This window comes from Sapajus apella, unplaced genomic scaffold, assembly GCF_009761245.1.
Source record: "Sapajus apella isolate SASKATOON/1434 unplaced genomic scaffold, GSC_monkey_1.0 scaffold175, whole genome shotgun sequence".
Taxonomy (NCBI): Eukaryota; Metazoa; Chordata; class Mammalia; order Primates; family Cebidae; genus Sapajus; species Sapajus apella.
In genome coordinates, this window is record NW_022437115.1 from 821,547 (window position 1) to 836,830 (window position 15,284).

At 54.9% G+C, this 15,284-nt stretch overlaps 1 protein-coding gene across 3 annotated transcripts in view; it reads right to left on the minus strand.

Moving 5' to 3' along the window:
• Positions 1-566: 566 nt before the first annotated feature.
• The window catches only part of CCNF (cyclin F), a 30,515-nt gene continuing 15,797 nt past the window's right edge, over positions 567-15,284 (minus strand). For 2 of the 3 annotated variants that reach the window (XM_032268153.1, XM_032268154.1), the window contains 8 exons: positions 13,306-13,470; positions 10,159-10,282; positions 9,675-9,855; positions 9,263-9,350; positions 5,782-5,881; positions 5,554-5,681; positions 3,571-3,740; positions 1,285-2,548 (listed from right to left, as the gene is read on the minus strand). In XM_032268153.1, the coding sequence (XP_032124044.1) occupies positions 2,091-2,548; positions 3,571-3,740; positions 5,554-5,681; positions 5,782-5,881; positions 9,263-9,350; positions 9,675-9,855; positions 10,159-10,282; positions 13,306-13,470 (1,414 nt within the window). In that variant the 3' untranslated portion in view covers positions 1,285-2,090. Of the gene's footprint in view, positions 2,549-3,570; positions 3,741-5,553; positions 5,682-5,781; positions 5,882-9,262; positions 9,351-9,674; positions 9,856-10,158; positions 10,283-13,305; positions 13,471-15,284 lie in introns of all 3 variants that reach the window. The other variant, XM_032268152.1, reaches the window with a different exon arrangement.

Below are 15,284 nucleotides of genomic sequence, written 5' to 3' on the forward strand. Positions count from 1 at the left end.
GCGCACACCTGTAATCCCGGCTACTTGGGAGGTTGAGGCAGGAGAATCACTTGAATCTGGGAGGCGGAGGTTGTGGTGAGCAGAGATCACGCCATTGTGCTCCAGCCTGGGCAAGAGGAATAAAACTGTCTCAAAAAGAAAGAAAGAAATAAAATAAATAGGGGGTGAAGAAATCCCAAGTGGTAGCTGGAGATAAGACAGACCTGGAGATGCTGTTTAAAGATGGGACAGGTGAGTCTGTTCCATAGTTGTTAATGGGAAGGTGCCATTGCAGAAGGGCACAGAGTTGTCAGGGAGGTTGGGATGCAGGCAGCTCTGGGCCAGTCCTGGGGATGGGCCCCTCTGTCAGCGGTGGGGAGGCTGCCAGTGGCCCTGCCTCCCTGGAGATTCTCTGAAGGAGGAGGCTGGGAAAGGTTGAGTCAGCACTTGAGATGCAGGAGCCACCACAGGCAGGCAGTGCCAGGTCCCCCCAGAGTGGTTTCCTCCTACACCATCCAGAGTTGGGATTTTGACAAAAGAGCCCCCAGAAAAGGGGCCGAGGCAGCAAAGGACGTCCATCACTCATCTGCCACTATACTCCTCACATTTAATCCTCACAACACCCCTGTGAGGTAGGTATCATCGCTCCCTCTTACAAATGAGGAAACTGAGGCCCACACATGCCCAGGGGCACACAGCCAACAGGACAGGTCTACAGTTCCAAAGCTTGGTTTCTTACCCCAAACACGCCCCACCCAGGGTGGCCAGAATTCCCTTCTAGTAGCAAAAAGACAGCTGCCTCAGACACAAACACACAGAAAAGTAGTCACTCACTGAGCATCTCCCAGTCCTGGGTTTCTGGTTCAAGAGCATTTGAGGGCCAAGGTGTGGTGGCTCACGCCTGTAATCCCAGCACTTTGGGAGGCCGAATTGGGGATCACCCGAAGTCAGGAGTTCAAGACGGAGATAGGCCACGGTCACCTGGCTGGAGGCAGCAGGCTCCCCAGGCATGGGCTGCTGTCTCCCAGGCTTCCTTTTCATGCGAGACCAGAGTCTCTGTGGCCAGCGGGAAAGGCTAGAGCATCTGCCTCCCTTCCCATGGGTGCCCAGAGCAGAGCTGCAGCTGGGATCTGCCAGGACATGGCACCAGACTGCTCTGCTTTTATGCCTCTCGGTCACCTCAGACGTTACGGAAGACTTCAAGTTTTTTCTAGTTAGCCTCTCTGGGAAAATTCTTTTTGCATAAAGTGTGAGGATGGCATTGAGGGGCTGGAGTAAGATTTTTGTTTTGCAATTAAGCCTAAATAATGGTGGGAATCTTGTTTTTTTAATACCCTCTGTTGTAAGTTTTTCTCGTTTGCATCTTAGAAGAAGAAAATTTAGAAATAAAGACGGGAAAAGAATGGCCCAGAAATTCAGCACAAAGAGAGGTGTTCACATTGACACCATCTGTGGGTCAGACAAACGCCTCTGGGACAGAGCTCTAAAATGACTAACATGTCGTAGGGAGTGGGCCTGTAGCCAAGGCAGTCCACACAGTGTGCATGGACACAGGCACCCTGGTGACCGAAGCCCTACCCAGAAGGAAGTGGGTCCCCATGCAGGCCGAGGTGGATGAGGGGACACACTGAAGGGACAGTGGTATGCTCCGAGCTGTCAACTCCTCACCGGGGCCCCAAACCAGACAGACGTGGGCAGGGGCTCGAGTGGTATCTGACTACCCAGGGCACACGTGCTCTGAGTGAAAGCTGTCAGCTCCCGGCACGGGGCTCTGGTGGGGCTGGGAAGATCAGGACACATACAGGCTGAAGTTTCCAGAGACACTGGGACACAGAAAGGACAGAGAGGTGCCCTCCACGCAGTGCGGCTGACTGCTTTGAGGCTAAACTTTCCAAAGAGATGGATCTGAGCTCTTCACCCGCATTTGGACATTCTGATGACTCACATGACTCCCACGGAGAAAGAAATTTGGTGGCCACAAGTCACCCTCTCTGCTCTGTGCGAAGGCCACCGGGGTCTATACAGCAATCCTGTGTTGTGCTCCCACCCCTGGCTGGCAGGCCCCCCCAGTACACATCCACCGCGACACACACGCTGACGCACTCACAGCCTCACAAGCCCCAGTTCATGCCCTCCTCCTCACTGTGCACACATAGATTTTTCCGCTTCACCTGTTGCTGGGGAACACTGCTCTCTGGGGGACGACACTGTAAACATGACTTCCTGGCCTGATGGTGGCAGGGCTGTGTGTGTGAGTCACTGTCTAGAGACAGCACTGAGGTAGATCGGGACAGGACCCCCAAGCTGCCGTCCACGGAGCTTGCGGGACTCGCGGTGCTGACGGAGGAGTACCCTGAGGTCGTGATGTCCTTCCCTGGCTGTTGGCTGGTGTGAAGCGGGGACTCAGGTCCCAGGACTGTAGGGATCTGGGTGTCCAGCGCCGACACCTGTGGGTCCTGGGGCCCCTCGTCCTCTGGGCAAGCCTCCTCATCACTGGATTCCTGGCAGCAATGCTGTTCTGGGTTCAGGTAGACCACGGTGACATCGAGAACTCCACTGGGAGCTGTCACTGCAGGAAGGTTGGTGGAGAGGGAGGTTGTGTCACATCTAAGCATCAGGGGAGACCCCTGCCAGGTCAAAAATCTTCTACCTTGCTATGGACCCCAGTGTTGCCCTCCTGTGGTGAGAAGCCGTGGGTGACAGGGCTCTTCCAAGGTTGGACGGCTGCCCGCCATGACCCCAACAACAGTGGAGGTGACAAGCTGGCCATCTACCTCAAGCCAAGTGGATACAGAAGCAAACAACTGGGAAATCGCCAGGACTCATCCTAACTGGGCTTCTGGCAAGGACCCCTGCGGTCTGCCTGGGGTTTGCACAGGGCACTGATCCCAAAAGGGCAGTGAGGAGTGTCATGTACACCACGTGGGCACATCTCAATATTCTAGAAAGAACACCAGGCCAGAGTGCAGTGGCACGATCATGGCTCACTGTAGCTCCTGCCTTCCTGTGCTCAAGAGATCCTCCCGCCTCAGCCTTCTGAGTAGCCACCACACCTGGCTAATTTTTAAATTTTGTCTTGCTATATCACCCAGACCGATCCTGAACTAGCCTCAAGTGATCCTCCTGCCTCAGCCTCTCAAATTGCTGGGATTACAGGCATGAGCCACCACACCAGGCCTAGAAAAATCTTATCATGAGCTCCAGACTGGGCCTCCACCTTCGCAATCCTAGTAAGGTCCTCCCAACACAGAATCAGCAGGAGCTAGATAGGTGTGGCCTAAGTCCTCTGGTCCCTGTGCGGTGGGAGGAGCCCTGAGCTGTGGTGGACAGGTGTGGCTAAGTCCTCTCATCCCTGTGCGGTGGGAAAAGCCCTGAGCTGGGGTGTTTTGGGGGCTCTCCCCTCCTCTCACTCTCCTGGTATCTGGACATGCTCCCCTGTGGGGCAGGAGCCGGCCCCGCCCAGCAGGCCCTGCTCTATGCATATCCTCCTTCCTGCCCCAGCACACACACAGGGCCAAGTGCGTGGAGGCCCTCAGTGAGGGCTGCTGTCTGTGCAATGTTCCCTCAAGTGCACCCTAACTGCACACTCACCATCGCCCTCCTTCTCGCCCTCGCTCTCCTGGTCGCCTTCGTAGCCAGAGCAGCAGTCCAGGCTCCAGTCGAGGAAGCTGCCCAGCAGCGTCTCCTCCTGGCTGGACAGCTCTGCAGTAGGGGTGGTGACGAAGCTGCCCCTGTCCTCCTGGAGGCTATTCTCCCGCTTCCTGCAAGGGGGAAGACAGCCCAGGCGACCCGGTCATGGGTGGCAGCGCTGGGAGGCTGGGTCCTCCACACCTGCCTCTAATACCTGCATGCCCTGGCCCATCACTGCGTGCTCCCAAAGGGTCTGCTGCGTACAAAATGCCAATGAGGCTAGAACAGGTATAAGCCCTTGAGGCAGGGCCGACGTGGATGGCAGCTCGGGTGAACTCAGGCCCCAGGTCTGGGTGTGAACCCTGGCACACCTGGCTCAGCTGTGGGGCCTGTGCCAACTACCTGGTTCCCCTTGGAAACCCCTAGGATGATGCCACTCTCCAGTGATTTTTTTTTTTTTTTTTGAGGTGGAGTCTTGCTCTGTCACCCAGGCTGGAGTGCAGTGGCGCAATCTTGGCTCACTGCAACCTCTGCCTCCCGGGTGCAAGCGATTCTCCTGCCTCAGCTTCCTCAGTAGGTAGGACTACAGGTGCCCACCATCACACCCAGCTAACTTTTGTATTTTTAGTAGAGATACGGTTTCACCATGATGGTCAGGTTGGTCTTGAGCTCCTGACCTCAAGTGATCCATTCACCTGGGCCTCCCAAAGTGCTGGGATTACAGGGGTGAACTACCACACTTGGCCCCTCTGATGTTGACTGATAAGGGGCAGGCAGTGCTCAGCCCAGTGCCAGGCAGACTGCATGGAATGGTTTGGCCTTGGGCAGTGCTCACACCCACACCCAGCTGGGGTCAGGTCTTGCCCAGAATGGGGCTGGAGGCCAGAGTGTGAGCCTGAGCCTGAGCCTGGGAAAAGCCACCACACCAGCCAAGTCTTTCCACTTCCTGATCCCAGGGCCTGGTAGGAAGGCAGGGTGGGGAGAGCGACCCCAGCGTCACCCATGAGGGTCTCTCTCAGAAGACTGATGGGGTTGTGAGGGGCCTCTGAGAAGTGGGTTTGACACAGTGAGGCTGAGCACAGGGCCAGGGCCAGGCCCCCTCCTGGAGTAGCAGTGTGTATCTGCATGGACTTTCCTTGTGACGACCCTGCCCCAGGAGAGTCAAGGTGTATGTGAGGAGTGAGATAGGAGGGCCAGGTCTCCTGCCTTCCGTACAATGGAAAGTGCTGTCACGCTTCTCAGGGAGAAAAGTGGCAGCAGCAGGGTCTTCATCTGCTTCCCCAGGGCTCCCAGAAGTTTAGGGTCTCCTTCCAGGGGCCCACTCCCCACAAAACACTCTTAGAGGCAGTCCTGCCTGGTCCTGTATTGACAGTCACCCAGTGTCTGCCCTTGGGAAGCTCATGGGTGCACATGGTGCTGAGGAGTCACAGAGGCAGGCCAGCAGCACAGGGAGGGCCCTGCTCATCTGGGCTCTGCAGGATAGAGTTTTCCAGATGGGTGAGGTGGAGACGGGAAGTTAACTCCAAGAGGAACAGCCAAGCTACTGAGATAGGAGAGGCAGGTACACAGGTCCACACAGGTGGCGAGGGAAGTGCTGGGGATGGGAATAGGTTACAACTGGAGTGCCGGAGTGACAGTGGCATTGTGGACCAGAGAAGCCTAGGATGCACATGACAGGCACGGGGAGGGCTGGAGCTGGGGCCGGGTTCCCGCATGCTCAAACCATCCGTAGGGAGCCCAGTCAGAGCGAGACAACAGCCCCGGAGGAAGGAGACCTGGGCTGGAGACGGTGGAGGTTACGCAGGGGCCCAGGGCCTGATAGCGGGACTCTGTCCCAGGGTGGCTGTCCTGCGATCTGCTGCTCCCCTGACAAGCCTTGAGGGCCTCTCTATATGAGGAAGCGGCACCACTGAGGGAACTGGGCTGGGACGAGAGATAACTAACCGTTTGGTTCTCCGCCCCGAGGGAGAGCTGAGGAAGGCGTGGATCTCTCCTGTGCTGAGGAAGGTTGGGGGGTCGGGACTGTCTTGTGTCACTCCTAATGCTGCACACAACTGGCTGTAGCTTAGCACCTGAGGGGAAGCCAGAGTTAGGGGGCACAGAGACCCCGAGGACAAGGCCCACCCACACCCTGGCACCCCATGAGATGCCCAGGTGTCGGGAGGGAGGCACCTCTTCCTGGCTGATTTCTCCATAGCGCTTGTCCTCAAATCGCTGCTTCACGGCGGTCAGAGAGACTTGCCTGTAATCCTTGGGGGCGTCATCGTGGAAGCTGGAAACAGAGTCACATGGAGTGGACACGTGAGGCACTCCCACCCCACTTTTGGCCTCAGTTCGCCCAAGTGAGCAATGAGAATGCAAAATGGTGCAGTCACTCTGGAATCTGACCTGGTAGTTCCCCAAATGGTTAAATGCAGCCACCATAGGACCCAGCAGATTCCCTCTAGGTAGAGACCCAGGAAAAAGGAAAACCTATGTCCACGCGGAAACCTATACTAGAATGTTCATCGCAGGACTGTTGACAAAAGGCAAAATGTCCACCAGCTGCGGGCTGGATAAACACATGTGGTCCATGCAGAGGCGTTATTATTTAGCCATGAAAGGAACAAAGCATGGACACATGCCACAACATGGACAGACCCACAAACATGACACCCAGGGAAGTAACCCACACACAAAAGGCCACTTGTCCTGTGACTCCATTTATACAAAATGTCCAGAAGGGGAAAATCCGTGGAGAGAAAAGTTGACCACTGGGGGTCGTCTAGGGCTAAGGCAGTTTGAGGGAATTGGAGGGTGACAGCTGAGGGGTGTGTTGTCCCTTTTGTGGGTGTGAAAATGTTCTAAATGTGATTGTTGTGATGACAAGCACAACTGTGAATAAACCAAAAGCCCATTAAATCACACAATAAAAGGAGGTTTAGTTTGTAAATAAATGTTTCTAATTTATCTGGTTTGGAAAAAAAAAATTAACTTCTTCAGGAAGAAGAGAATAAACACAACCCAGAAACTGCCAGTGCCAGGGGACGATCTGTGCTCCCCGTAAACAAAGGTAGGGGGGTGAGATCCACACTGACCCTTCCACTGTGACCCTCATTCCTTGCCCAGAAGGCACAGGGTCTGGGCACTGCAGGAGAAAGCACCATGAGCAGAAGCACACGCCAAAGCCCAGGAGATGGCACCAGGAGCCCTGTGGCTGCAGTACAACATTGGGGATAAACAGCAGATGGGCCAGCGAAGGGGCTGCTCGGGGCATCGGAACCCCTGGGGAGTTCCAATCTCATCCTGGAAACCAACAGTAAGGCCCTGGGTGGCACACACAGGACTCGTGCAGGGCGGCTGCCACAGTACTCCAGGAGGCCGGGCAGCCACCAAGTATAGCTCCAGCCCCCAGGCTGTGAGTGCAAGAGGAAAGTGCTTTGGCGAGGGTGCAGGGATGGAGAAGCAGCCAAGGCTGGTGGAGGGCTCGGCTCCGAGAACAGGGCTTCGTGCACAACACCAGGGCTAGAACAGGCCATTGGCTAAGTCATGCTGGCAGGAGGGTGGCAGGTTGAGGTTGAGATGTGGTCTGAATCCTGGAAGTGGTGAAGTCTCCCAGGAAAGGAGTCTGAGGAGTGGCAGAAAGCCAGAATTCCCTGGCCCCTTTGGGTAGGGGAGAAGAGAGACCACCACCCATGCCGCAAGGTCTAGTTCAGGAAGCCGAGGCCCCCGAGGGAGGGAGGGTCAATGTAATGCTGGCTGGAGAAAAGCCCACCCGGGCCTGGTGTGATGATGTCTGTGGTTTCAGCTACTTGAGAAGCTGACGCGAGATGATCCCTTGAGCCAGGGAGGTCAGGACTGCAGTGAGCTAGGATGGCACCACTGCACTCCAGCCTCGTCCAACTCAAAAAAGGAAAAATAAAGCTCACACCAGCTGAGTCTGCTGGATTTGACTGAGGAAAGGGAGGTCACGCTAGGGAGTGGGGGTGCCGAGAGGTGGGAGGAGCAAGTCTGTGAGCACAGCTGAGGAGGGGAGAGGGAGGTGGCCTGGCCGGTTGCAAACTCAGCCCCATGCGCATCCTCCGTGCCCCTCACTGCCATGATTCCGCTCACAGCCCCGGCCCGGCTGTTCTGCACTGGGCCCTAGCATGGCTGCCCCCTTTGCTTGGGACTCAGATGCTCAGGTGCCCCCAGCCACACTCCGTGCACAGAGCCACAACCGCCCGTGCCACCTGACCTGCACCGGCCTGCTGTTTCTCCTGTCACAACCTGACCTCTGAAGTCTCTGTTGTCCTGGCCTCTCCCCCAGTGCCCCGCCCATGGTGCAGGCTTCATGGACTGCTTGGAACAAACCAATGTGGGCTGAAGGGAAGCTGCCAGGGCAAGTGAAAGGGCTCAGATGCAGTGAGGGCTGGGCCAGGCCCAGCAGACAGTAGGGCAGAGGGGCCAGGGCAGGTAGAGAAGCCCAGCGGGGCTGGGGCAGAGAGAGGGCCACAGCTGGGCATGATAGGGCAAGGGACCCGCCTGCAGGCTCCATCTTCTCAATGAGATGGAGGATCGTTCTATCCCAACAGCTGCATCAGGGAAGAAGCCATTCTCTCAAGGGAAGGGGAGTGAGTATTTTCCCACTGGGGACCACGTGGTCTTTGCTGCACTATGAACTCAGCCACTGCCAGAGCAAGAACAGTTGCAGACGACGTGGAAACCATGAGGGTGGCTGCTTCCAAGAAAACCCCATTCACAAAAGCGACCAGATGCGGCCTGGGGCCACGGTGTGCCAGCACCTGAGCTAGATGACAACCTGTGACACGCGCAAGTTACCGCAGGTCAGGGAGATGCCCTCATCTCTTCTAGCATGTTCTGCTGCCTATGCAGCAAGCTTGGGTTGGGAGCAGATGCTCTAAATGTGAAAAAGGTGTGAAAAAAGAAAGGCCTGCAGTTTTTTGTGGGGAGAGACAGAGTCTTACTCTGTCATCTAGGCTGGAGTGGAAGGGTACGATCTTGGCTTACTGCAGCCCCCACCTCCCAGGTTCAAACGATTCTTCTGCCTCAGCCTCCCGAGTAGCTGGGATAACAGGCATGTGCCACCACACCCAGCTAATCTTTGTATTTTTAGCAGAGACAGGGTTTCACCATGTTGACCAGGCTGGTCTGAAACTCCTGACCTCAGGTGATTTGCCTGCCTTGGCCTCCCAAAGTGCTGGGATTACAGGTATGAGCCACCGCGCCAGGGCAGTTTTCTTTTTTTTTTTTGAGACAGAGTCTTGCTCTGTCACCCAGGCTGGAGTCCAGTGGCGTGATCTCAACTCACTGCAACCTCCGCCTCCTGGGTTCAAGCAATTCTTGTGCCTTAGCCTCCTGAGTAGCTGGGATTACAGGCATGTATCACCACACCTGGCTAATTTTATTTTTAGTAGAGGTGGGGTTTCACCATGTTGGCCAGCTTGGTTTTGAACTCCTGACCTAAAATGATCTGCCTGCCTTGGCCTCCTAAACTGTCAGCCGGAATTTTTAAACATCAGCTCTGAGGAAGACCTCCTGTACCTCGTTCACTGAAGGAAGATCTGCATGTGACTGCCAGTTGTCTCAGGAGGAAGCAGATGCCCTTAAAGGGGCTCGAGCCCTGCCCACTGTGGCACAGTCTAGTCAGAGGACTCACTTCCTGCGTACTCACCACTTCTTATGAAGGCTCAAGATGCAGGGAATGAGGTCCTCATAGGAGAATCCGGTGAGGTCCCACAGCTGAGTGGTCCAGGGCTGTGCTGGGGAGGAGAGCAGGCCGGGGATGGAGGGGCCGTGGTGACAGCCACCTGACCACTCCCGCCCGGTAGCTCTGTGGGTTCTACTGTGGAGTTTCCTGGATCTCAGGGTTACAATCTTTTAAAAATGGTTTTGAAAAAACCCACACAGGACGTGCAGGCTCAAGGTCAGAAATCTGGGACATACTGAAACTAAGAGCTGTGCTGTACCTCGCCCCCCAGAGGTAACCAGGACAAATGGAGGTTGGACTCTTTTCCTCCCCGTAGCCTCCTCCTATGTGAGCACCTTCCCTGACACAGGCGTCCCCGGGAAAGGCCACTCCTTACTCTGCCCGTGTGTCAGTCTGGCCAGGAGCAGGGCTGCGGCGGCCAGGCGGGCTGGGGCGTAGGCAGACAGGCTGGTGTGCAGCAGGGAGAGCTCGCAGAGGAAGCTGCACAGGTGCTGGGTTCTTGGCTCCACGGGGACTAGTGTCAGCAGGACCTCCTTGTAATCCACCACAGTGGGGACCTAGGCAGCAGGGAGTGGGTGTGGGCTCTCAGCGCTCGGAGCTCATTTGTGCAATGCTGCGTGCAAGCCCAGCATAGGGTGTGGCCCGGATGATGTTCACGCCAATGCTGTACGTGCAGGGCACCAATGCAGATGGCGATATTGTGCAACTGTGGCCTCCTGCTCCATGGCTCTGGGCACAGCAGAAACAGCTGCCCTCTGGGTCCATGAGGCCCTTCCACAGCAGGAAAGCTGCATGCTCCCACCCCACCCTCCAGCACAGCGACAACTAAGATTAATAAGGAAAATGGAACCACTGCTTACTCGAATCTTCCCTTCCAGGGCGGAGACAATCTCGCCCATCATTCTCACCAGGTCCTCGTACTTGTACGTGTTATCCGTGAGCCACACAGCCTCGCGGATGGTCAGGATCTCTTTACTGATGAACCTGCAACGCCGAGAAGGGGTCTCGGTGCGGAGCCCACTTCCTGGGGCAGGGGTGGGAGGCAGGGACACAAGACTTTAGGAGGCTTCAAGGTAGGGAGGGAGCCATGGCTTTAGGCTTTGGTGACAAAAGGAGGCTACATAATGGACCCAGCTGCCTGCAGCTGAGTAGGGGAGGCAGGAGGAAAGCTCAGCCAGCAGTTCAAGACCGCCCTGGGCAGCAAAACAAGACCCTATCTCTACAAAAGGTTAAAAAATAAAAAATTACCAGAGCATGGTGGCATGAGTCTATATTCCTAGGGGAGGCTGAGGTGGGAGAACTGCTTAAGCCCAGGAGGTTGCGGCTGCAGTGAGCTATGATTACACCACTGCACTCCAGCCTGGGTGACAGGGCAGGACCCTGTCTCAAAAAACAAAACAAAACAAAACAAAAATGTATATAGTAATAATAATAACAGGAAGAGGTCAGACAGTACTGGAAAGAGGGATGAGAACCACAAGGCAGACAGAAAGCTGCAGGGCTGCCAGGCAGACTCAGAAATGTCCGCAAAAGGCCTGAGTGCCAAGAGCATTCAGTTTGCTGAAAAACACCAAGGACGGAGACTTGCCTGTCACGTGATGGCTCTATGAGTGGGGTGGAAATGTTTTAGACCCAGAAGGTGGGTGAACCACCACATCTAGGAATTGGCGGCAAAGTGCCCAAAGATTGTTGCAAAGTCTGTGCCCGGCACTGCGTGGCCGCAGAAACCCTGACTGTCCCCAGGCAGTGATCACCCTGTTCTCTGCCATCTACCAGCACCAACTATCAGGGAACATGCTGTTCCAGCGGCCCCCAAAGCACCTTCCCCTGGGACTGAGGCCAAGTTCCTCGGCTGCTCCGTCCTGGGACCTCTGCAGGTTGTATGTGCCATTAGCTTGACCGAGAGGACAAGAGGCACAAGGACCACGCCTGCCAGTGTGGGGGCTGCGGATGCCAAAAAAAGACGAGACATCGGTGGCCAACGAGAGCCCCACGTGGGATGTGAGGTGGCTGGTGGGGCAAGGAAGGTGCTGCTCTGAGAACAGAGGTGGGCAGCAGCTCAGCCTTTCAAACTTTTTTTTTTTTTTTTTGAGACAGTTTGCTTCTGTCACTCAGGCTGAATTAGTACAGTGGCACGATCTTGGCTCACTGCAACCTCCGCCTCCCAGGTTCAAGTAATTCTCATGCTTCAGCCTCCCGAGTAGCTGGGACTACAGGTGCACAGTTTCGCCACCACACCCAGCTAATTTTTTTTTTGTATTTTTGGTAAAGACAGGGTTTCCCTTTGTTGACCAGGCTAGTCTCAAACTCTTAAACTAAGGCAATCTGCCCACCTCAGCCTCCCAAAGTGCTGGGATTACAGGAATGAGCCACCGTGCCTGCAACACCCACTTAGGAAAAAAAAAGAAAGAGAATAAGGCAGACGTTATTTAGGGAGCCGTGGTGATAGTTATATGGACCACTGCAACCAGGTCTTGTGGTCGTGGACTCAGCTCACTGAAACGTTTTTAGCGTTATTCTCTCATGGCCAGCCGGTTTGCCGCCCAGGAGCTTGGTCATAGGCTGCAGTGAGGGACACGCAGTTAGACACAGGGAGGCAGCCACTCCACCTTCTCAGGTCAGAAGACCTGGGACCCCGGATTCAGGCTGAAGAGCACATCTGAAGACCACTCTGGATGCTTGCAGCAGGGGCTGCTCCTTCTTTGCGTGGGAATGACACTGCTTTGAGCTGCTGCCACACGCAGACCCAAAGAGACTATACTTCCCGGTTCCCGCTGGTGAGATGTGGCCACAAGACTAGGCTCAGTGCAAAAGTGAATGTGACAGGTACAGGCGTCCCAGGGACAAGGGGAGCACCCTAATTGGTGGCAGAGATTAAGATGGGAGATGGGCTTCCTTTGCTTCCTCGTGAAACAAAAATCATCCCAATAACCTGAGCCTGGACCCTCTGCCTCTGGGTTACTTATGCAAGACAGAAACAAGTCTCTGTAGCTTACACATAAGCTGTGTGCAGCCAAACCCATCCTCGCCCACCAGGCGCTACAGATGAGTCGGTCTGGAAAGCACTTCCTAGGGCGGTGTAGACCATGCTGGGGACAGCTGGTTTAGGAAATGCAAAAAATATTATGAGAATCATTTCCACACTATTTCCAAAGGCGGAACTAGGGGATCAAGCATTGGTTAAAGGAAAGCAGTGGTCTGATATGAAAAGTACAGGCTACCGTGTGAAAACGCATCCTGCAGCTGAGAGCCACCTTTGCGGCTGGAGTGGGCGCTGCAGGGCACCAGTGGGGGACAAAAAACCCTTGACTCCAGGAGTATAGGAAACTCTGGCAACAGACTTCAGAATCCAACTTCAGAGAAGGGCAGCTGACTGCCACCCTCCTAATCAGTCACCCTGCCGCCCTCAGGAGCCAGGGGACAGGGGGTCTAACCTGTGGCTGCCAGAGTGAGGCCACACTCTGGGTCCCAGATGCTGTGCCATGACAAAATACCTGGATGCAAGTGCCCCAGAGAGCAACCTCCACATGCCGAGGGCCGTTCTGCCACCCCTGCCTGCGGAGGGCTCTCAGCTCAGCACTTCACGTCTGACCAGGTGGTTCATGACTCAAGAACCCATGAGGGCCAGGCACAGGGGCTCATGCCTGTAATCCCAGCACTTTGGGAGACTGAGGCGGGTGGATCCCTGGGGTCAGGAGTTTGAGACCAGCCTGACCAACATGGTAAAATCCCATCTCTACTAAAAATATAAAAATTAGCTGGGTGTGGTGGTGGGTGCTTGTAGTCCCAGCTACTCAGGAGGCTGAGACAGGAGAACTGCTTGAACCTGGGAGGCGGAGGTTGCAGTGAGCTGAGATCGCGCTACTGCACTCCAGCCTGGGTGAAAGAGTGAGGCTCCATCTCAAAACAAAAACAAAAGATACAGTGAGGAGCATACGAAGGGCAGAGCCCCTGAACCCAGGGAGGGCCTGTATGTCCCTGCTGGCCAGACGAAGGGGGCTTCTCACCGGGTGCAGATGACCATGCAGGCAATGCCCAGCAGCTGCAGCCTGTATCGTGGCACCAGCCTCCTCCGCAGGTAGCGGTCCACACACTCCACGGTCAGGTGCAGGCACAGGCTCGTGAAGTCCTTCATGGTGGCGACTTCCACCAGCCAGTCGATCAAAATGTACCTGTGGATAGAGCAGCAGCCGGAACTAGTGCAGGCGTTCTCCACGCGTCCCTGTTTGCAATTTCAACCCCACCTGTTGGGCCTGACCAAATCCTGGGTAGCTCTAGAATCATGGATTTACCCTGGGACCCAGGCTGGGGAGGCCATGTCCCAGGAAGCCAGGGAGGCTCGGTGGGTCCCAGCCCCAAAGCAGGCCCCACACCCTTTGACGGTGTTCCTGGGAGGTGGACGGACTTGTACACCTGTACACCCGTCTCCCTCCTAGAGGACCACACATTCTCAGTGTTCCAAAACACAAGCACTATGAGACCTCGACCCGGCGCAGAGTGAAAAGTCAGCCCATAGCTATTTATGCAGCAATCAACCCTGCACCTTGGGGCGTGCAGGTAGCAGGGGAAGGTAGACAGTTTCAAGGGAATGCCACAGGATAATATGATAAATGCCTTTCTGAATAGAATGGAGACACTTGTGTCTTTTTCTTTTTTTTGAAACAGTGTCTCACTCTGTCACCCAGGCTGGAGTGCAATGGCACAATCTCAGCTCACTGTAAACTCCACCTCCTGGGTTCAAGCAATTCTCCTGCCTCAGCCTCCCTAGTAGGTGAGACTACAGGTGTGCGCCACGACACCTGCCTAATTTTTTTATTTTTAGTGGAGACAGGGTTTCACCATGATGGCCAGCCTGGTCTTGAACTCCTGACCTCAGGTGATCTGCCTTCCTCAGCCTCCCAAAGTGCTAAGATGACAGGCATGAGCCGCCACACCCAGCTGCAGGCGCTTGTCTTCAAGCAGAGGGGTCAGAGTGAACAGAAAGTGATAGAGGAATGGGAGGATGTGCGATTCTGCTGGACAGGCAGAGCAGGTGTCAGGTGTCACTCCAGACAGAAGCATCTTCAGCGGTGGAGGGGAGGAGAGGAAGATGAACTGAAGCATGAAAAGAAGGGCAGAGGAGAAGCAGATCAGCCTCCATTTCCTCCTAGAACAGAGACCATGCAAAGGTCAGGTGTTTAAGGTTTAAACTGGCGGCTACTGTGAACAGGCTAGGAAGCTTACTCAAGGCAGATGGATTTAACAAGCTTAATGATCTGACTTCTAAAAACAACCACGGGGCCGGGCGCAGTGGCTCATGCCTGTAATCCCAGCACTTTGGGAGGCCGAGGAGGGCAGATCACTTGAGGTCAGAAGTTCAAGACCAGCCTGGCCAATATGGTGAAACCCTGTCTCTACCAAAAAATACAAAAATTAGCTAGGCATGGTGGTGCATGCCTAAAGTCCCAGCTATTCAGGAGGCTGAGATGGGAGAATTGCTTGAACCCAGCAGGTGGAGGCTGCAGTAAGCTAAAATCATGCCACTATGCTCCAGTCTGGGCGGCAGGGCAAGGTTCCATCTCAAAATAAATAAATAAATAAAAACAGGCCTGGGTGCGGTGGCTCACACCTGTAATCCCAGCACTTTGGAAAGCTGAGGTGGGTGGATCACAAGGTCAGAAGTTCAAGACGAGCCTAGTCAAAATGGTGACACCCCATCTCTACTAAAAATACAAAAATTAGCTAGGTGTAGTGGCAGGCACCTGGAATCCCATCTACTGAAGATGTTTGAGGCAGGAGAATCGCCTGAACCCGGGAGGCAGAAGTTGCAGTGAGCCGAGATCGCCTAATTGCACTCCAGCCTGGGCAACAGAGTGAAACTCCGTCTCAAAAATAAATAAATAAATAAATAAATAAAAACAAAAATAGACCACTGAATTGCATACTTTAAAATGGGGAATGCACCTTCATTTTATATCAGACGCTGCATCTCCCTGGTAACTACGGA